General features: G+C 40.2%; 1 protein-coding gene across 1 annotated transcript in view; it reads left to right on the top strand.

The window, feature by feature from the left end:
• The window catches only part of tex264a (testis expressed 264, ER-phagy receptor a), a 63,461-nt gene that overhangs the window by 36,466 nt on the left and 4,021 nt on the right, over window positions 1–22,974 (top strand). Inside the window, exon 3 of the mRNA XM_046383835.1 lies at window positions 19,473–19,644. Coding sequence (XP_046239791.1) covers window positions 19,473–19,644 — 172 coding nt within the window. The remainder of the gene's footprint in view (window positions 1–19,472; window positions 19,645–22,974) is intronic.

Here is a 22,974-nt window from a genome sequence, read left to right as displayed (position 1 = left end):
GGAATAATTTCATATGGACCCACTATCCCTTGAGACTCGTTGGCAGCTTATTGTTCTCCATATTTTCATGTCTAGGGAACTTTTTTCATTTTCAGCTGAAAATGAAGATAAATTGTTCCTCTGTTTTATGCAGGGAGCAGGGAACACATTTACATTTTCTGCTTTCCCTGATTCATTTGCATATATGCTCATTTTCTGTTTCTCTACCCATGGGCAACTGGACTATATGTTTTTGGTTTATTTTTGCGGATGTGGTGTAATGACGCAGGGATTCAAATGAGCATGTTTTCTCATACCATACACTGAAATTTCACGTTTGAATAACATCACTTGCTTATTTAACATTTATTTTAATTTCAGGTATCTCCCCAGAATTCTATGGCATAATCACACAATCACTGTCAAAACAGGACGTTATCAACTTAGTTTTTCTATGCTAAAATGCTAACAAGATAGTAGGAAATTTTCCCTCTATTTTAGAAGGGTTTGATTTAATTTCATAAAACTAAACCTATTGGAAAGCGAGGGAATTTACTGGAATGTCTTCTCTGTCTGGGGTTTTCTGCATTTTTGATCTTATTTGATCTTATTCTTGGCAGCCGTCAGCCAGGCCTGTGAATCATCTTTAAAATGTTTCATCATCTCGCTGGCGTATTTAGCATCATTTTCATATTTGTCACAAATCCTATTAACATGATGAAGTTGACTCAGGGGCAAACCTTTTTTTTTTTTTTTGGAGAGAGAGAGACTGAGTATAAAAACAAAATATATCTTCAGCCAAAAGAATCATTCTTGTATGCTGGTTTTAATTGATAATCTGGATCTAAATTTGTTCCCATCCAACAGCATCCAAAGTGGGGAGCTGCTTTTTGCTCAAAGAACAATTAGAGTTTGTCTGAGTACTCGGATATTTTCAGAAAACAATTATGCTGAGCCTGAACAAATCCACAAACAGTTTTCTGTGTGACAACCACAAAGCTTGTATTCATAAAATCAAACACTGATCCTAGCTCAGAAACACATAACTGTGCCTTAACTGTGACAGTTTGTTACAAGTAATTTCTCTTGTCCACTTAATGTTTTAATTGCTGATGGGCCAAATCTTTGGAGAATATTGAAATATTGAGGTTGTACACATCCAAACAATAGAGGATTTCATGCATTTAATAAAAAGACTTACTTATAAAACACCTCCGACAAATGAGCGGATGACACAATCATCTCAATAACACACAGTGTCACTGGTGGCATTTCTTCTTCTTTTCTCACTTTGCTCTTTTGAGAGAACTCCTGAGCTTCAAAAGACATTTGGCAGCCACTCCACACTCCCCCCACGTACATCTTCTGCAATCCCTCAGATTATCAAAGTATCCAGCCTCCATGGAAAACAGAGAGGGGGGGATCTTTGGCAGAGGTGGTTACCCTGGCAACAAGCTCAGTTAAGTCAGCTGCCCAAAGCCGAGGTAAAACACAACTGACTAAACCACAAAGCTGGAAGTTGGCTTGCCTACCTGTGTCCGCCCAACAAGACAACCAAGATGAGGATAGTGAGTGAGATCCTGTAGCTTAAGATCAGTTTTAGAGGACAGATTGAAGGATCTTTGTGCCTCTCACTCTGATAGACTGGAAAGTTTCTGAAGTATAGCACCAGCTGAACTGTAGGAGTTTCCGAGAACAATTCTCTTCTCTTAAAGTTTCTCTTTTTTGCCTCCTCCTGTGTTTTGACCTGACACCAGTAACAGTATACTGTAGCTATGATGACAACTTCCTCATTAAATCCGTGGATATCTGCACTCAAACAACAGCAGCACATTGGCTTGTCTTGCACATGTCCTACTGAAGCGGTTTGTGAGCGCGTGCTTCCGAGCGGCTGTCATTCACATTGCATTGTGTCGTGGATTGTCTGTCAGAGCTGCCGAGCGCTTCAGTTCTCCTCACATTTCTGTGCAACAGCCTCCTTTAAAGAAGATTGTCAGGCTAGAGCCATGTGTTTCACTGAGTAAGCAGTCAGTGTTGACATTTCCATCATCATTCTATGTTCCTGTCAGCCCCAGCAGAAAATCTGTACCTGACAAGCTGCAGGTTCTCCTTCACAAACACAGGTTTGTCTGTAGCTCCACGTCTCTCTTGGGGCTGACTAAGGTTTCACTACATTTTATCAGAAAGACCTTTCATCCTATGGACTGTCAAACCTTCATACACTTTACAGCTAAATGCATTCTGTAGACAGAGAAAATCTAAATAAAGCATGTAGAAGTCACATAGCCTTGACCTGAGCAAGCGTATGTCGGTCTCTAATGTTTGGTCTTGACTGAAAGCAACTTTTCTGCTGACACAGACCTGTCTAATCTTCCCAGGGACCCTGAGATCCAGTTAGTGAATTGTTGACAAGTTGGGAATGTGAAGACCTGAAACTAAATAGACATCTCATCAGTGTCTGGGTTTAGTTCTCCTGATGGTTTATAATTTAGCCTCAACATCAGGAACTTCTGACTATAAATACAATTTGAAGTATTGCATCATCCATATACAGCACAATATGAATATAGCACTGATCTGTTCAGCGACTATTAAAAAATCCCTACTCAGTGCAATACAAAGCAATATCTTTGATCGGTAACATTAGCGCTGTAAAAACTAGTGGGTATTTGGAAGGATGAAGCTCAGTGAATTTCAAGAGTGACAGACAAGAGAGCCGGTTTTGGAAGTTAAAGTTAAACTTCCAGGGACAACTCTTAATGAGTACCTATCAGAGGTGGAGTGACAGTAGCTGGAGAGACACTGAATGGTGATGGAAAGCAGTGAAAGAGACATGCTAATGGAGGGGTTTCGCTCTGACACATAGCTTTTCTGATGAGGATTTTCTTAGCTATTTAAATAGTAATTTAGACTCAGTGAGGTGTAGCCAAATTGAATGGGCTTTAGGAAGGCAGCTGGGTCTGACCTAAGTGTCCTCTGGAGCAAGGTGATATGCTTTTCAAAGACAGCGGTTTGAAAAGTACAAATAGAGGAATGACTAAAGGGCGTCACCTGCATCAGCATGTTTTAATATTTCAAATGAAATGTAACATATTACAAATATGTAATGTTCCTGTTCAGAGACACGTCACATAGATAAATGTAAAAAACAAAAAAACATCAGCACCTCTAAATCCGAGGCCATAATTCACAGCTGGAAAAGGGTGGCTTGCCCGGAGGAGTAAAGCTCTCGATTTACCAGTCAGTCTACGTTCCAACTTTCACTTATGGTCATGAGTGACCGAAAGAACAAGATCACGAATACAAGCAGCTGAAATGAGCTTCCTCCGGAGGGTGGCTGGGCTCAGCCTTAGATATAGGGCGAGGAGCTCGGACATCGGGGAGGGGCTCAGAGTAGAGCATTGAGAGGAGCCAGTTAAGGTGGTTCGGGCATCTGGTTTGAATGCCTCCCGGACGTCTCCTTGGGGACTTTTTTCAGGTGCGTCCGGTCCATGTGCAGACTGCAAACTGCTCTTTTCAAAGCCATGCTCAAACCCTGAGCTTTACTAAACACACAATTAAATTTAAATGTAGTTCTACAATCTACAAAAACTCGACAGCACCTTTAAAGTAGACCATGAGATGAGGTTATGTTGTCTGTGGTCAGGTCAGTCAGGTTTGTTTTTGCTCAAGAGGGTTTGAGCTTCGCCCTAAGTCCCTAATTGAGATCAGAAAGAGAGTTTGAATTGCTGAATTAATAGTTCTGAGTCCTTGAGGCAAAAGTCTGTACCACATTGGGAGAAAACTAAATGAAGAAAATCTGAAGCTGAAGAACAACTTAAGATGTGCTTTATAGGTCAGTGCTAATACTGAGCAGTTAGGTCTGCTGCAAACTGTGAACGCTGACATCAGCTCATTTGTCAGATTCATATTTAACCCCCTTGTTTTTCTGTTGTAGTTCCAACATATTGCTGAACGCAACAGAAAATGTTTGTCATTGTCAGCTGGATGCTTTTTTTAAGAGGCAGGATGCACCAAAGTGAAGCTGGCAGTAGAAGAGACATGGACTCATGAGATGTGAATTTAAACGCTGCCAGACACATCTGTATGGAGCCAGTCAGTCAGCCTAATGAAGGAACACCATGAGACATTTTTTATCCTCTGATTTTATATTGGTGTTGCCAGACTCATCACCAGCCCACTGGCCTACCAGCCCACCAGGAAAACTCCCACTCCTCCAGATGGCCTGTCTGCCTTTGACTGCCAATATCCGTGCAAGCTTCTCCTGAGTAACTAAATAACTAAGCCGTAGCATCAAAGGCAAGAAGTGGCAACATTAAAACTAAAAAATGCCTGACTAACCTACCTGCTAATTACAAAAGAACCTTTTTTTTTCATAATAAAGTGTCCTCAAATATGATTGAAGGAGCATGTGCTCCACTTCCATAGATTGTGTTTTGATTGAGAGGACTGGGGCAAAACGAGTGGAAAAAAAACAACATACTGCAAAGCTGATGTTTATTGCACTTTTCCTCTGCTCTTCATGGCGGTCCCTGTCCTCTGGGGTTCACTTGCTCAAACGACATCAAACCTAATTTTACAGATCGATGTGAAAACATGAACATTTTTCTGGTTTTCTACGTCTGAGTATTGTATCACCTCGGCAGACGTTAAAAAATAGCCAATAAATCAAATACGACTTTTGTTAAAATTGTTGCTTTTACTGTGCAAAGTGCCTTCACCGTGAAGAGTTTGTTGAAGCCATTGTTTGAGTTTATCATTGCAACAAACCTATAAAACTGAAGTGGCTGCCAGTATTTCTTTTATCTCCTATTTTTCTCACAATGTAGTAGTGCTCTCCTTCAGTATCTACAGTATATCATATTACTTCAAGAGTCACATCTATCTTTTTTTTTTCGCTCAAGGCTCTTTTTACTGTAAGAGTTATCCACATCTTGCTTCTCATATTATCATTTTCGTCTCTGTGAATCTGTTCTTCCTGTATTCTTCACATTCCTGCTCTGTCTTTTTGTCCAGGTTTCTATTCCACTGCACCCATAAAACACCGTCATTAGAGCAGGATCAGGCTGAGAGGAGCACAGTAAGACAGGAGCTCTGTCAGCAGAAAGGGCTGTTAATTGTAACCATTAGGCTGCCGTTGTGCCATGCTGACAGAGCTCTAATGGAGGGTGGCCTTTGGTTTAAACATGGCTCTTGCCCCATGGACAGCAGCAGGACTACTGCGACTTTTACCCAGACCCAACAGCTTCTGTCTTGTAGCTGACACCGGATCATCCCTCCCTTTGTTTTTCCCTGGTTTTTCGGGGATGGAGGCGTGGGGCTGAAACAAATTGTTATCTTTGGTGCCTCTTAAAAACCTGGCATTAGTCGGAAGATCAGTTCCAGTTTCCTGTTTTTTGTGTTTTTTTTCTCTGTTCCCCTCACACTGATTGTGACCATGGAAGAGAAGTTTGTTTGCTTTCCCAGTCATTGCTCTGTTGGCTGTATGTGTAGTTTATGGGGTTAATTGACAGACTCAAACTGAATTAAACTCCTGTTAGCCACTGCGTTGTGCCTTAATTAAATATTGGCAATACTGTTGCTTTGAGGACTATGTACTGTGATGGGTGTCATATTGGCTCGTAATCAGAGCTGAAACAGCCATGAACAACAGGAAATTATCAGCAAAAGTTTGTCACTTTGGCTGACGTTCCTCAACAGCAACCACCCATGCAGGAAAGAGTTTTCTGAAAATGTTGTTTTGTATAGTATTATATGCTTCTGCTTCTTGTGTCTTGGCTTTATTTATGCACTTTTTATTCATAGCTGGAACTTGTTTTTAGCCTTGGCTCTTAGTATGGCAATGTCTGTGAGGTAGTCGTTCCACCACTCTGGAAAAATCCAAATTACATTGGTGATCCTTTGACATTTCCCGTAGCTCCACTATGAGGTTGACATTTTTGGGTTTCAGTGAAATGTTTTGACAATATTTGGATGTGTGCATGCCATAGAATTTGACATCAGGTTGAACATTTTATTTGTCCAGTTCTTTGCTTAGTGCCCTAATAGCTCCACTAATTATATCTACATTGTTCATCCATCACTTTGTTTCTAGTGACAGCGGCGTGTGATGTTGACAGCACATTAAACAAGGATTGTCAGAAATCATTACACCCGTTAAACCTCATTATGTTAGTTTGCTGGCGTTAGTTTGTGATCTACACACACAAACAGCACAAATCAGAATATTTTGTCTCCCTTCTTGGCTGATGGACCGGAACGTGATTTTCATGCACTGACTGTGAATCAGCTTTTGTGGAAGATTTTGAAGTCTTAGAGTTCTACTGTACCTGTGTATTTCTGCTGGCCTTTTTTATCATCCTCATGCCCAGCAAGGGAGTGGAGGTGAGATTTGTGACAATTGGTTCTCCCAGAAACATGCTGTCTTATTCACAGAACTTTATTTTAAATTGTGCTCGAGGAGCCAAGGTTACCAAAGATACCAAATATGTCAGCTTGTGTCATGGAGAATTGTGTGTGGGCATAAAATAATGCATGTGACCTGCAACTAAAAGAAACATGACACCAATTAAAAATTGAAACAATCAGATATTTTGCTGAATATACATACATTAAGTATGTTTTTTTTTTCTAAACTTAATGCAAATTAACAGAAAATTGGAAGAGAAAACAATGAGCATTTAAGAGGCGAATAAGTTCTTTTTTTGTAGTATTCCTGTCAGTTGCTTTTAATTTGGAGTGTTCACTATGGCCACATATGTGCTTTGAACTGGTGTATGCCCTCTTCCTGTACACTTGCCAAGGATGGGTGCCCATGGTTTATTCATAGAGAGGTGGTAGAATGTCTGATGGCTCATTTCTAGGGCTACGAGGCCGGGCTGGCTGGGACTGTGTGAAGGACAATAGATGAAGTGAAGCTTGATCAATGGAATTTTCTCTCTCTCTCTCTCTCTGTCTCTCTCTGTTGATTATGTATTTTGATGCGTGGAAGCAATGATTTTCACAGCCTGTCTTGTCTTTTTGATTGTGTGCAGGTCTTTAGCTCAGAGTTCTTTGCTACAACGTGCCCTGTCTGTCATTTCATTCTTTGGCCAAATCTTGCAAAACACTGGGCAGAACTCATTACTGCGACATTACTCACATCACTACTGAGTTAATCACACATTTTTCCACCACTGGAAAAAATACTTTTTCTCTTCTTCTTTTTTTTTAACTTTTAATTATGCCTACAGAAGATGCACATATCAAATTGGATTGGCAGCGCATGTGTCTGTAAGGATACCACAGGGACACAATTCTAATGACCTGCCCAAGGTTTTGTGTTTTTCTGAGCTTCATTATACAGTTGAAGCTCTTTTAACAAAATGCCACTTCCATAAAATGAAGCCCTCTTCACTTGACAGGTCAGAAATGATCCACTAATAATTTCTCAGTCCCACACAATGCCTTCAGGTTTGCTAGCGCAAAGAAACTGTGATGGTGTGTAGAGACTTGTTACGTGGCATCTATTTGAGGTGCTCTGTACATAAGAGGCCTGCAGCACAAGCGAACAGATAGTCCAGTTTCTCTCCATCAGCCACTGTCCACATTCCCCCCCTCCTAATTGTATCTCATTAGAACAGAGATGTGAATACCTCTAACAATAGATTCTCAGATTAAGATCTTAATTAGAGGAGGAAATCTGTCTCTCTGTTTAAAATTACTCACTATTCATTTTCATGTATTTCCATATCCTCCTTTCCATGCAATGGTTCACTGAATTTTGAAGCTTTAATGGCCAGCACTAATTGACTGCAAACCTCTCCAGTGGTTTTCTTAATGGCCTAATGCTTTCTTTGTTGAATCAGTTTTGAGAGGGAATTCTCACAGCTGCTGTAAAGGTACTGTTTGCTTTTTTTTACTGAGTGTTTAGTTGAGGCTTAAAAGGGATATTTAGTTTTCTCCTCAAAGCATTTGGAGCTCTGGAGGAGCTGTGTATCTCACTCAGCATTTTTGCATGCACTCAAGTAAATGGGTTATTGTCTTTTCTGATTTTCTAAACACTATGTAAATGAGAACCCAGATTTCTGTAAACTTGGTAGGAGATTAGGAGAAACCCAGTGAACACAGCCTGATTTTTACATGTAAATGCTTAACCAGGATTCAGATTGTGGCGTCTTTCAGGACAAAGACTTTGCACAGAGAAAGTATTACTTTAAGGCTCATTACTCTGTTATTCCTGCTGTACCCAAAATCTAAATCCAGTATCTAAAGTTTTATTAAAACCAAAATGGAAATAAATGAGTCTAAAAATGTGAGTTTTCACAAATGATTCGTAGATCTTTGGTTCAGTACACATATGACAGGTAACAAAAAAGGAGGAAAAAATCTTAAGGTGGCAGCATGATATCTCACTGATACACTTTAAAGATCTTATTTTAACTAATTGATGCCAAGTTAAAAGTTAATGGGCCTCATTTTCGTGGTACCTTGTTTATCTGTGCCAGATTCATGACAGTCTGTCCATGTGTTTGTTGAGGCATTTCACTAAAAAAACAAAAATGTCAATCTCATGGTGACAGTCGATGAAAAGTCACGGGAATGATTTAGTATATTTTATCTTCTGGGAAACATAAATATCTGACCAGAATTTCATTGCAATTCATGGGATAGTTTTTTTTTTTAAAAGATATTCTTATCTGGAACAAAACAGAGGGCCGACCGATGCCATTGTCCTCCATAGAGCCATGCGTCCAATGTGGCTAACACTGTGGTCAGGGGAAGTGTATGAATCTGATTACTGACCAGCTTTATATATATGCACACAGTATAAGGTTTATTATGTGGGTTTAAAGTTGTGTTTGACATCTTGACCACAGAACATATAGCAGAATAGAGAGTAGTATATAGTACAGTATATTGCTATATACAGTATAGGGCTGTGTCCACAGCTAATTGGCCTGCTTTTATTTTTTTATGTTCTTGCACGCCCAAAAGCTCCCAGGTGATGAAGAAGAGAAAAGGAAGTGCGTGGGGGAGTTTATAATCCACAGCTGGGAGACTAGCGCCTCTTATTGCTTCTCACCTCTTGCCAGCTCACCAGATCAATTGTGGAGGAGCTCTGGAGACCACAGCAGCTGCTGACAGAGTCCCTATACTTGTAGCTCATCCAGTGTTTCTGCTTATTGATTGCGTGAGTGCAAGCAGAGGTTGCAACAAACCCATTGCCCCGCTTTCCGCTCATCCAGCTCCACAGCCTTTATAGCAATGCCATTTTCAGTCCTCAGAACTCCGCTACCTCCACCCACTGCCAACTTTGCACGCTTTCACCAGGGCACGGAAGTGAGAAAGGAGGAGGTCTGGGCTTGCTGAGACGGATGCAGAAAATAGCCCCACTGCAGGCAGAATGAAAATACACTATTCCGGAGAAGTGTGTGACCATAAGGGACAGTCTGAATTGGACACCTCTACTGAAGTGTGAAGTACAGTTTTTGTCTCTTTCCACAGATAGGAAGGGGAAGAGGAGGTTATGGGTAGTGTGAGGAGGATGGACTATGTGGCTGCAATAGTGCAGTGGGAGTAAATAGACCAGGGGAGAGAGGGAACACAGGGGACTGTCACCAATTGTCACCAAGAGTTGCCCAGGTTTTGTATTAATTTTCCTTTTTGTGTGCCTAGGGACCAGGGTGAGAAATCATCTCGCCTATAAAAAGATGTGTGAGTGCGTCCCTACGTTTGTGTCTGTATGGAAGAGTGTGTGTTCTGCACTGAACCCATTGTGATGAAGTGGCTTATACCCATAGCTAGGGGACCAGGGTCTTTCTTCATCTTGCCGTAGGGTCCATGCTAGTTGGAGGCTGTCACTGTGAACACAAGGCTGAATGAACGTTCTGTCTTCCTTTCATTATTCACCACCACTCCCCTGCCATATCTCACGTCTCCCCCCAGAGGGGGAGGTGTGCTGTCACTGATTCTTACTGCTGGCATGACAGCAGCATTTCTGTCTTAGGAGCAGTAGTTTCTTCATATCATTGTCAGGGACATTTAATGGAGAAATTCACCCTTGGTTGTTCTTGTTGGTATTATCACCTGGTGATGAAAAGTTAATTCTCAATTGTGGATTTTTTTTTTTTCCTCATGCTGCCTTCATCTTCTTCTTTTTCAAATGATGACTTCTTGCATCAGGAGTGACTCTGAACAGTATGGACAGAGCTTGAACTATTGTTTTTAAATCAAACCTGTGAGCACTGGCTCATGGCCATACTTTCAACAATCACTGCCTTTAAGCAATTATCAGGTTAAAAACATGCTGACCCTCCCTCTTTTATGATAGCTGTATTAGTGACTAATCTGGTGGCCACTCAGGTATGGAATCTACAGTAGATCACTAGTTACCTTTCGGATATGTAGCATCATGTAAGCCAACATTAACGTTTACAGACTGGGACTCAGATCCAATAGACCAAGGCTCTGTGTAAGTTTTCACAGGTTAGTGAAAGTAGAAAGTGCCTAAGAGCTCTTATGTTGAGCCATGTCAAACTCATTTTATTTTTGTTCGATAATATACTTAATGACGTGAATCAGATCTGACATTAATCTCGGTTCAAATGTTTGAGGTTGTGAAATCTCTTACAGTGCATGGCTCATTAGATCGGCAGGTTATTCATCAATGCCAGAGTTGGCGGTTCGAGTCCCAGCTCCTCCTGTCAGAGTGTTGTAGGGCGAGACGCTGGATCGCAGCGCTCAGCCCTGCACCTTGTATGTTAGCTCACAGCCACCAATGTGTGAACCAGCAGGTGAATAAAAGGCGAGCTGTAAAGCGCTTTGAACAAAAGCACTATGCAAATACAGCCATTCCCTATTTAACCATTTACCTTTATAACCACTGTGAAAAGTTATGGGATTGACCTTTTTGTGCTACAGCAGTTGCTCAATTTCCTTATCAGTCTGTTACCCTTGACCTCAGCGTTACGGGTAAACACAGACCCTCCTGACTTTGCTTTAAACAGTGACAACAGGGGGATGGATGGAAGCTTTTCTTATACCCACTGAATCCCAGGGGCTGTGATAAAGTGTTGTAATGCACTTTTTTTGGTTCCTATGTTTCCTCAGCTTGCCTTGCCTGCTTCTATTTAGGTTAATGATTTTCTGACTTTCCTTGAATACCTTCTAATATCTCCTAGAGAACTCCACAGGACCTCCAGTGCCCAGCTGAGTTTTATGTGATGGTTAAAACAGTAATGAACCAAGTGGAGTGAAAGCAAAGGCAGGATGGTGCTTTCTAGTTGAAACAGATGAGCATTAGCCTCTCACCTGACAGAGTACCTTACAGGTTTGGGAAAGGCTGATGTTCATGAGCTGTGCTTTTAACTGTCAGAGGATAATTTATTCCTTTTCTTCTGGTATGGATTCCTGCTTGTATGGCTGATGAACAAGCGTGTGAAACAGGGCAGTGTGTTTTTGGAGAATGACACCAAATTCTGATGTCCACCCTTAATGCAGAGCATTTTGCTCTGCTTAAATCCCATTAGGGCTGCTGCAATGATTCTACTTTCAAGCCTACGTTTGGCCAGTGCTCCTCAGGAATAACAACAAATATTAGGGAGGAGGATCCGGGGTATATTTTCAGTGGCACCCCTCAGCATACACTGTTTTATCCTGAGACAAACAATACAATACGTCTCTGAAAATACACAGCAAAACAAGGTAAAAAAAAAAAGGCCGCCTTAGTGTGTCAGACCTCTTGATATTTGCTTGTGCTTTTTGCTCCTCGACTTTGTGAGACTGCCGGCCTCTTGAGAGTGAGACTCTCCGTTGTCTCTTGTTTTTCTGGCCATCAGCCAGGGGAGCCACTGAGCTGAAAACAAACACTGAGTTGAGAGATGAGACAGGAAAAGAAGAATGAAGCTAATGCACAGATCTTTGAAAACGGCTTCTTGAAGTCACGTCTTTCAAACTGTTTCTGGAAGTGGATGATTGTTTGTATCAGTGTTAATGATCAGACCTGAGCAGATAGAATAAATCTTATGTATAAAAGGCTGAAATATTATATACAATGTCAACAGTGAGCTATACTTTTGTCCCTGTTACTCCATAACCATATTTATATTTCAGAGTTAGTTAAGTGATGCAGTAAATCAAGCTCCAGGGGTGTTGTTATCTGTGTTTGCTTTCCTCTTATTGGTATCTCTATTGGAAGAGGAATGCTGTGTGCTCACAGAGCAGCTGGCAGTGAGGTCAAAGACACTACGAAGCCCCATGAGACCCTCCCCATCTCTGTCTGTTTCTGTGTGTCTCAACCTGCCTTCCACACACACACACACACACACCCCCACACACACACACCTCACACACTTGCTGTGTATGCCTTTTCCCAGATAATCATCCTAATCATTCCTGATTTACCCCGATGCCTTGTTACATCGCTGTTTAATGAACTTCCCAATTAAATAAAGTGGCTTCAGCAGCACTAATTTCATCTTTAAATTGTTTGCTTTTGTGGACAGGAAATCCTATTAAGTCTAGGTAGGATATGAACATTGTCCATACATAATAGTTTACCCCAGTGAGTTTGAGAAACTTGTTTTTTTGTTTTGTTTTTTATTTTTTGTTTTTCCCTCTCAAGTACACTCACTCACTTTTGTGAAATGCTTGGGTTCTGTTACTCTAGAAGAATCACAAACATTATAAGCTCATTTTGATTGTTAGAAATGCAATTATACTATTCCTGGGAGGCTTCTTGGTGGGCAATAATAATAAAAATGTGGTACTTGTATTGATTTCATGGAAAATTACTGCTTGTATCTTCCAATGAAGATATAAGGTCAAGTACAGAGTGGTACCCTGGGGGCACAAGAGATTCAGTGTCTTGGTCAAGGGCATTTCAGCAGAAATGATGCTTGAACCTGGGTTGCTTTGTCACTGCACATGTACTCACTTAATTATTTTTACACCTGTTTCTTACAGTCTCTTTCTGAGGTCCTGTAAATACTGTACTGTAGTTGTATAGCCAATACAGGGCAGTAATTCTAATACATGTTGGAGGACATAGCAGAATCCCCCCCTAATATATTGATATAGAAATATCAATATCAATAAAAACAACGGGCAACCAACCACTAGCTTGTGAAGTAATTGCTGGCAAAAGTAGCCTAATGATAGCTATTACTAAACTGATTGTCATTATTAGAAGACTACTTCTGGTTCTCATATTACTGAATACTGCACTTCTGAGTATGGTTTGCCCAAGTGTTGTTGCCATATCCCAACAGAAGCTATTGCTTGTTTCCTGTCTATTTCATTACTTTCACATACATTAAAAAGTGGAAAGCTAATATTAGTGTTAGGGTATATCACTTTCGGCTAAATGATGGTTGTTGGAATGGTTATCATCTTACAGTGCTATACTTCATTCCTGTCAGAACATTAGCTAACTATTCTGTGTATTAGACTTCGATTGACTAAATTGGCATGGTTGCAATGATTATTCTGATTATCACTGAATGTGCCAGTTAATTTCACAATTACTTGATTGTTTGTTCTAGAAAATAACAGAAAAGCAGGTTCATCCTGCAGCCCAAAGTGGCATCTTCAAATTGCTACTTTTGTCCAACCAAGAGTCCAAAACCCAAAAGCTCTTGAAAGTGTTCTACATTTTTACTTGACTGAAAAATGATTAATCAGTTACCAAAAAAAGTTGGCAGTTATTTTTTCTTTTGATCGACTAATTCATTGATAGACTAATCTTTGCATCTCTAGTTGTTGGCAATGAAATTCTTAATTGTCTGGTGTATAATTTAAAAAACATTCTTAACACCTTTTTTATATTTTGATTTCTTTACACTGCAGTCCTGAGGCTGATTGTCAGTTGTTTGCAGGTGCGGCAGAGTAGGTGTGGGAATATCCTTTTCAAATTAAACGCAGTGTGATGCTTGTGAGGAAATAAAAAGATGGATAATTTTAAAGTAGCCCATAAAAGGAGCAGCTGTTCTCCACCAGTGTCAAATTAAAGTATTTGATAGATAAAATACTTCAGTACTGCAAAATCATAAATGATTAAGGCCGAGGTTGCATAACATGAGAACAGGGCCGGGACGGGAAGTGACCCAGTTTGTAGAAACATTAGGAGCAGGTAATGGTCTGTGGAATTTATTGGTTTAGTGGTGCTTGTGCCAACTGCTTGTTAACTTGCTGGGTCTTCATCCAGGATGATGGATCAGTGTTGAGAGAATAAGTGTGACTTTGATGATTGTAAATGTTGAGTCTGCTCTGAGGTGGCAGAAAGGAACGACTGACCTGTTTTCAGGAGGTTCAGTCTGCTTCCATATCCCTGTTCAGTCCCAGCAGCTCTCGGATACAGACGTTAAACGGATGGATGCTGATTCCGTGATTGACAACAGGGAAATGGCACCCAATCAGACAGCGGACATGCAGGCTGGGGGCAGAAAAGGTACAGGGAGGAAACAGAACATTTTGGCTCGTTGAATAATTAAAACATTCAAGCCAGGAGCAGGTTTTGATTATGATGGGACAGTTAATCTATTTTACTGTTTCTTCCCCAGTGAGAGGAAATATGGATTACTGGTTAGTGAAACTCACCTTCCAAGTACGAGTCCTTCTTTGGGTTGCTTAGCATTGTTTAATAGAAGATGTTAGAGGTTAATATCTTCTTTTTGTTTGTTTATGTTGAGTTTATGTCATACTTAATGGAAGTTTACAGGACTCTATGACAGTGACTTCTTTCCAGCAATAACAATTCAGTAAGCCCTGACTCCTCATGCAACATCTTTAATGTAACAAAATCAGTGAGTAAAGTGGAGATGAAAACTTTGATCAGAGTGCCCCAACCACATTCATTTTCCAGTCATTTTGTTCTGTTATGAAGAACAGGACCTGGAGCCTGTGTCTCAATGCTAGATGAAGTTGTATGTCAATTATGTTGGTGGCTACACACATAACACTGCTACTGAGAAGCACTCCACATTAATATGTAAGACAGCATTACATGACAAAAGCATCTGCCACCTTTCATCAAAAGTAATAGTCCTGAATTCACAAGTGGTCTGCTGTGCAAGAATCTGCATGGGTACAAGGTAGCAGTAACAATGTGGTGTGGAATTTCGTTGATTTTGACTTTGAGTAAACAAGCAAAAATAGATTTCTAGACAGTGATAGACAGTGCCACTGATGGTGGGGGGAGTTGAAAGTGAAATGTTGGGGGACGTCTAATAATTTTAAAAAATATGGGACTTGTATTAGGGTGGAAACCCTAACATAATAGCTGCGAGTTCGATGCCTAAAAGTAAGAACTGCTGTGTTTTCATTACTTCAGACTGAGCCTTTTGAGCCTTGTTTTTACAGTAGCCCAAAATGGACAAACCTGACACTGGCCCTGGAGAGGGTCTTTTGCCACCGTGGGGAAGGATGAGATGAGGGGTGTTCAGTCGGTTGCATTCTGTGACCACACCTCTAGATGGCACTAAATCCTATGCCCTGGAACTTTAATTAAAGTTGGGATGTTATTTGAAGAGACTGTATGGTAATTTGGTTTATATGCGGATGGTTTGTACATATTGTTCAATAGTAATGACAGTGTTTACAAACACATATGGAGTTGGGTGAAATATGTATACATTTCCATGTGTTTTGAAGCAGTGCATCATGCTAACAACAGAGCGAGTGATAAGGAAGAAGCTCATATTCACACGTGGAGCTCTTTGAAATACATCAAAGGGTGACACTCTGGATATAAAGAGAAAGTGGAACCGAAATGAATATTATAATTACAGATTAAGCACTGGAAAACACCTGCAGGGTGGGACACTGTTTAATAAGCATCTCAGTTTGGAGAGAGTTTGGTGAGAAGGTGAGAATGAGATATTTTAAGAACTCCTCTTGATATTAAAATATACCTTGACAGCTTTCGTCACGGCGTCGTTTCGTCTCAGTCTCTCTGCTGGCTCGATAAAAGATCATGTGTACATTTTATGGGCTTATGATAAAAAATCTCTGGAATCAGTGAGAACAAGATGAAGCCAATTATTAGCACTGATATATTCTGAGCATGGGAGTTACATGGCCAAGATAATATTAAATAATACCTTGATGTAAAAGACCTACGCTGATACATCAATCAAGAAACTAGGTGATGAGGATGCGGAAAGCCTAAAGTATACAGCAATTATATAAAAATATAAGATTCACAAAATTTCAGCACTCAAGACATTACTGTTTTTTTTGGGGTTTTTTTAACTGCGCTTTATTGAAGGGATGTAACCAACAAATTGGCCTGAAGTCTGACTCATAACTCTGTTTTGTTTTATCTTTTGTTGAAGTTGATCAAGTCTAACGAAAACTGAATTGTTCACAGAACACAGAAAATGATTGTAAACTTAAAAAAGTGATGCATATTAGTAATTCAGTCATCACATTTTCACATGCTCAGCTTCACATGCTCCAGTAATGTCAAAGCAGCACTCATTACCTGTGGCTACAACAAAATATTTTGAGTCGGTATTAAAATTTGTCATTTCACATGCTGAGGAGTAAAATAGACACACACACACACACACACACACACACACACACACACTGGGGCGTGATCTCATGCTGTCATGCTGCAAATATTCAGGTTTTCATATTTCATTTTTTCCACCAAAGATAATATGAGGTTATTTCATGATGAGTTCTTCCTCTCTGGCTGATGAGTGTGTTAATCAGTAAAATCACCCCATGTACTTTCTGGTCGAAATGAAAACCTGCAGTCTCTCCTGGCATGAGGGTTAAACCTCTTACACAGAGAGAATATGATAGTTATGAGTAAGCTACTGTTTTAACAAGGTAAAATGTTACTGTCAGTAATGCACACATATATTGGTACACATCTTTCTCACACGCTGTTTTCCCTCTTTCTCTCATCTGCGACAGTATCCCTTGGAGACATGCAAACGTGTGTGTGTGTGTGTGTGTGTGTACACCTACTGTACAGTGAACTGTCTTTGTCTCCATTTCCCTGCTCATTATCAGAGCAGGTTCAAGGAGATGGGTACTCATTTGCATAGGCAGCCGCGGGCTGGAACCCCTGCATGTAGCAGCTAGCAACCAGGTGATTCATACCGGCTCCTACAGTCTTATTTTGCAGAGAATTAGATTAAAACCAATCAATCAGCCTAGATCACCCTGACCCAGAGGAAAATGAGTCCAGTGACTGCTTTAAGACCATCCGTGTTTTATATATTTTTATACATAGCCCTGTTTGTCGCACAACCATGGCAACATTGCAAGTTCGTACATTCAGTTAAATTTAGAGACAAGAATTTGTGAAATTCCTAGAACATTTGCACAGTGAGGGGCAGAATAATGTGAGCATAAAAATTCAAATAGAGGGAGTAGTGTTGTGTAGTATGGTGTAGGGAATCTGATCCATCTGGTAAGATATGAGAGAGGACATGTATAAAAACCACAGAGATCCAAAACAAATAATAAAAAGCACAACACACAAGTACTATTCAATGAAAAAAGGACTTAGTTTATATAAATGAAACCTTCAGTATTTTCATTCAGCGAAGAGAGAGAGCACAGTTATCTGGTAGAGTGGAGATTTGGAGAAAATATTTCTTAAAAGAAAGGCTCTCTGAATTTTCTAACTGGTCATTTTAGGACAAGCACATTCAAATGAACATCAAATGAAGTTGAAGTGGATGGAGTTTGTAGAATATCTCCAGTCAGTCATTGATTGAAATTAAATTCATACATTTACTTGAGTCATTAATTAAAGTTTAATTGTACTTTGAGTGTTACCATTACATGCTACTTTATACCATAAAGATGCTATAATCCATATTTTTGTAACAACTGTTTCAAACGACTGTGTGTGCTGGATGGGCAACTGTTGGCTAACACTTACACCAAATCAACTTGAAACGTGATGATATGTCAGTGTTGACCACAAATTGTGGCCAAGAAAATGTTCATGACTTTTGATGAAGAATATATTTTGGTGTTTACTTTACTTTTGCCACTCTATTTACAACTGACTTTTTATATGCAGATTTTGCATACAGAGATCAACTTTAATACCAACCTAAAAATAAAATATGTTTCACTGTTGAAGTAAATTAAACCACATAACGGTATAGAAATTAGCTATATTTCATTTCCCTTTGACTGCAACAGCAAATTGTTATTTATATTAATAATATATCAGTGATAATGTTCCAATAAAGTAACTGTAACAATTAAGAGGCTATTTTTCCGCTCTTTTTGGTACAATAGATTTTGTTAGTTTAAGTTTCGAAACATAAATCTTTGCAAACTGTTATTCAGTTAATGCAGTTTTATTCTGAGGGACACACTGATTGAGTTTAATCTGTTGTCAAGCCATTTTGCTCACATATTCCTGCATGGCATCTCATACTAAAACATTCATCTGTCACTTTGCAACCAATCATGGCTCAGACTGGCCGGTGCAGCTCGCCCAGACCTCCTCTGGCGGTACTCTGATGGCCCAGTGACGCCTCTGCAGTCCCTTGGGAACTATATGAAGGCATAACGTAAAATCATGCAAGGCTAATGTCCTCTTTAAGAAAAATATGGTATAATATTTATAAACTCTCCACTTTCTATATACACACCACTGGAGGGTGCAAGTGTAGACACATAGATGCGGTGATGCAACTTTAATGGACTCACATGGGGGGCATATTCATATTAATGTGTCAAAGACAAAGTGCTATGTCAGCAAAGCGGAGACATTTTACAGCCACATATCTCTGATATTTTCTGCTTGTCTGAGATGTTCTGCAGACCATATCTACGCCATCCATATTTTCACTCCTAGCTTTTAGCGGAGTTACTCTAAAATCTGCCACAGCTCTTCATCCTGACCCTCTTTCACTCTAAACTCTGGTCACATTTCAAGTTTTATGTCAGACGTGTCAACGCAGAGGACTTAATAGTGAATTTTATGATGCCTTTGAGTGTTTTAAAGCCGTACCCCGCAACTTCTGTGTGAAGACAAATAGTATTTTACAAAAATCTGAAAAAATCCTGCCACATGCCAATACAGAGCGGATGACCTTGACAACCAGTTTAGTTTTATTTTTTTGGGGACATGCCACATTTCCCTGAAACATTTGGCCCAAATGTGTACACTAAAACATGCATCTAAACAGAAAAATATGTTTTGTCTGTATTATTAACATTTTGGAAATCTGAGTGTGTGTTGGACTTTAGTAGGACCTTTTATAAGCACACTGCCACCGTAACGTTGAGTTTAATCCATGTTTTTCTTGTACCTGAAGGCTAGTCACAGTTTATAATAACTTGCGTGCTTGGCACTTTTTCTTTCCAATCCCAGCACGATGTAATTATGAAAGGTTAATGTCTTCCTAATTAGAGGGACCTGTAAAAATCTGTGAAGCATTGTTGTACCAACATCAGCTGATATACAGACAGAGCAGCTGTGTAACGAAGCTTCATGTTATACATCTAAATGTCCACTCTTTCATTCACAGGAGAGGAAGCTGTGTGCGTTCCCGACTATTGAGATCTGTGGCTCAGACATCATCAACTATATGGTTCCACTGTCTCGCCAGACAGACTTCTTTGTTCCAGAGATGAAGGAGGAGGTGAAAACAGATGTTAAAGAAGAGGACTCTGATGAGGACAGAGGAACTGACATTACAGGTGTGTGTTGCTCTTGTTACTATTGATCCATCATGAGGAAATAACTGACACTAACAGCCAAAACCCTAACGATATAGCTTTAGATGGTTAGCAAAATGTTAGTTTGTTTCACTGAAAACAGAAGCTTTAAAAAGTTTGAAAACCAGATTCACCACATGGCAGTCAGTTTTGTGTTATTTTGTCATGTAATTGCAATCTAATGAAGCGCGCTAATAGAAACTCTGGGTTCTGCTCAATTGAGACTACAACTTGTGTACAAAAATTCGTGGCAACTTCTATTCTGTTCAACACTGCACTCACTCCCAGTGCTGCCCTCGATCACTGAGGACATGTGATATATGAGACTCTGTAATTGATCTGTCACTGCAGGTATGTGTCTTCAGGTGCAATGTCTTCCTCCGTTGCTATCACTCTATCCAACTTGCTGAACCTGTTGGCTGGACCGCTGGCAGTATTGACTTTGTCATTGTACAAATCACTAGAGAAAGGAAATAGTGTTGGGTTGATGGGACAGAGTGGGCGGAGAGGGGCTGGTATACATCAGCTTCTGTATACTTTGAGCTTAGATCAATTGTAAACACAGCTTAAATACAGAAGACGTATCAGGAAGAAGGTCGTATAAGATCTGTGCATGTGTACAGGATTTTGTCTTGTTTAATTCCACCTGGCATTACCCGAGATGGGTAAAAGTCATCCTTCACACAGAAATAGAACAATTGTTGGCTGTGGAGCCAGTGACATTCTGCTGAACTGAGAGCCAACGTGACTCCCAACTTTAAAGGTTAAATATATGGAATTTTGAACACCAATATAGCAGCAATCAAGTTTTTCTGCTGTGTAAAGAAACAGATTTCCAGATATTATGCTGGAAAATAAAGTGAAGTGAAGCCTCGCTGCTTCGAGCTGACAGCTCATGCAGCAAAACACAAGTGTTAGAAATGGTTAGTCAGAGCCTGCAGTGATGGTTGGTGGCATTGGCTTACAGAACATCTGGTGTGGAGGGTGCCTGTTCAAAGTTCTTATTTAATGTTGTTAGTATTTCTTAATTTGTTTACTGGATTGTTTTGGATCACTGTAAGCGAAGAGAGTCTTGTAGTGAGGGCAAGATGAATACCCTGATACCACCTAACTGTTTGAACAATACATTTACTGCAGTAAAAGTGAAATTCGGTCTATGGGATCACACTGCACAACATTTACTTTAAAAGCAGCTTAAAGGAATGTGAGATCCTTTTTGCGCTCCTTTTGAAAACTCACCACCAAGGGCCGGTGTATTGTTCACCGGAGAGCCGAGGATGAGCTATTGTGCGAATGGAGTTACAAGAGTGGCAGAAATTCTATTGCGAAGTGAAGTGATGCTTTAATCAGAGCTTTAGAGCTGCACTGTATATTATGCTTTTGCTGTTCTCGCCTGTAAAACCTGGAGAGTAAACTAATCTTGGTTCTCTCTCTGGAAAGTTTTTAAGTCAGATTTTTTTCTTTCAGGTGAAGAAACTGTTGTTGTTGGAGAGGTGTGCAGTGACAGGTATTGTGTGTTATACAACAAGAAGGCAGGTGTGAGGATGTATGAATGTCTGCCTATGTGTGTGCAGTGTTCCTGCATCATGGTCGGCGTAGTATCTCTGTTAGAAGAGTTACAGGGCTCAGTAGTCACTGTTCGAACTGGAGACTGTACAAAACAAAGTGTGTACATGTGTGTATTTATGTTGTGGGTCCCAGACACCGCTGAGCTTTCTTAATGACAGACAGATCAATCAGTGCAGCTTGGCTTTGTCTGACAAGACAGCTGTGGAAATCCCGCTCCGGCACCTGGGAGATTGCCTTCGACTTTTCATCCCTCAACTCCACTGTCCACATTACATAGACGGTCTTGACCATAAACAACATTTGTCCTGCTCCTACCATCACAGCACACTGGGAGCAGTAAACACCCAAAGTGGAAACACTTTCATGATGATCTGGTGATCACAGCGGCAACTGTTTGTGCTGCGAGAACCTTGTTAATCTTTTGAGGACACAAACCGTCCTCAGTGTGCAACAGCTCAGTGGACTTCATTTCATACCGTTTATACCACTGCTAAATGAAAACTTCCTCACAGAAAGCCACTGGCGACTCATTGGATAAACACAGCAGGCCTGTTAAGCTTACCAACAAACTCAAAGCTGTATAAATCCTGATGATGTGTAACAGCATCATCAGGTAATAGTACTCAATAAAAACATGTGATAATTGTGTTAGGTAGTACTTTGCCCGTCAGTGAAGGCAAAGTGCGATGGACTTAACAAATAAATTATGACGTGCATGAACCTAACGTGACCTGAATGTGAAGAGACAGAAAAACCTTGCTTAAAGCTGTCTGATTGGAGAGTCAAGATAATAACATTCACATGTTCTTTTGCTGATTTTCTTCAACTTAGTTAAAATGTGTGCTAAACCTTCTGGCTGTTATATGAATATGAACTGTACAGTCTGCTTTTCTCTATTATATTACATTGCTTATCTTGACATACACATGCAACAACGCACGTCTATATTTGTAATACAAGTGCAGTATCCTTAAATGCTCCTTCTTCTCAGCCCTAATTTGTAAACAAGAAGACCCATCTGCCGTATCCCTTCTTAACTCCTGCTATGCATTTTATTGTCACACCTTTCTCGCAATCCACCCTGACTGAGATTCTCCAAACTCTCAGCATGCCTCAGCCCTGTCTAATTATCTCCTTAAAAAAATCCTCTCCTCTGTTTCAAGAACAAGACCTTGATTCCCTGCTAATAATCCCAAAGGGCCCAATTTAGCAACTAATTTAGGCAAATGTTATCTAAAAGACTTTCAGAGGCACAGCTGGCTGGCTTCAACCAGGGTACCAATTTCAGGACTTGCTTACAGTAGCGGAGGGGGTGAAAGTTGTCCAGCGTGTTGAGGCACTTCCTTGAGGGGCTGTCCACCCAATTACCTTAAATAGATCCATTATTTCCAGTAAAATTCCTTGCATTGTAAAATGAGTCTCTCTGGAAAACTCCTTTTACTGCAAATACAACATGCAAATGAAATATAAATCACTACACATGCTCCATCTGCATGCATTTTAAAGCAATAGCTCACAGTCTCATTTACACACCAGACTTGTTCTTCTGAAGACCAGTCCCGGTGGTTTCGTTTGGACCTGCTAGCTAATCAACAGGCCCATAAATAGATCTTATAAATAACCTAAATGGACTTCCCATCTATAATATCCTTCATTGCAGACAGGATCAGATCTGCTGGATGTGATAATTAGATTGCCGAGTGATGTCGAGATCCGAATGAATGAAAAGGAAAGACTGACCTC

Source organism: Scatophagus argus, chromosome 3 (genome assembly GCF_020382885.2).
Source record: "Scatophagus argus isolate fScaArg1 chromosome 3, fScaArg1.pri, whole genome shotgun sequence".
Classification (NCBI taxonomy): Eukaryota; Metazoa; Chordata; class Actinopteri; family Scatophagidae; genus Scatophagus; species Scatophagus argus.
The sequence above is the reverse complement of the archived record's forward strand: the minus strand, read 5'-3'. Positions and strand labels throughout refer to the sequence as shown.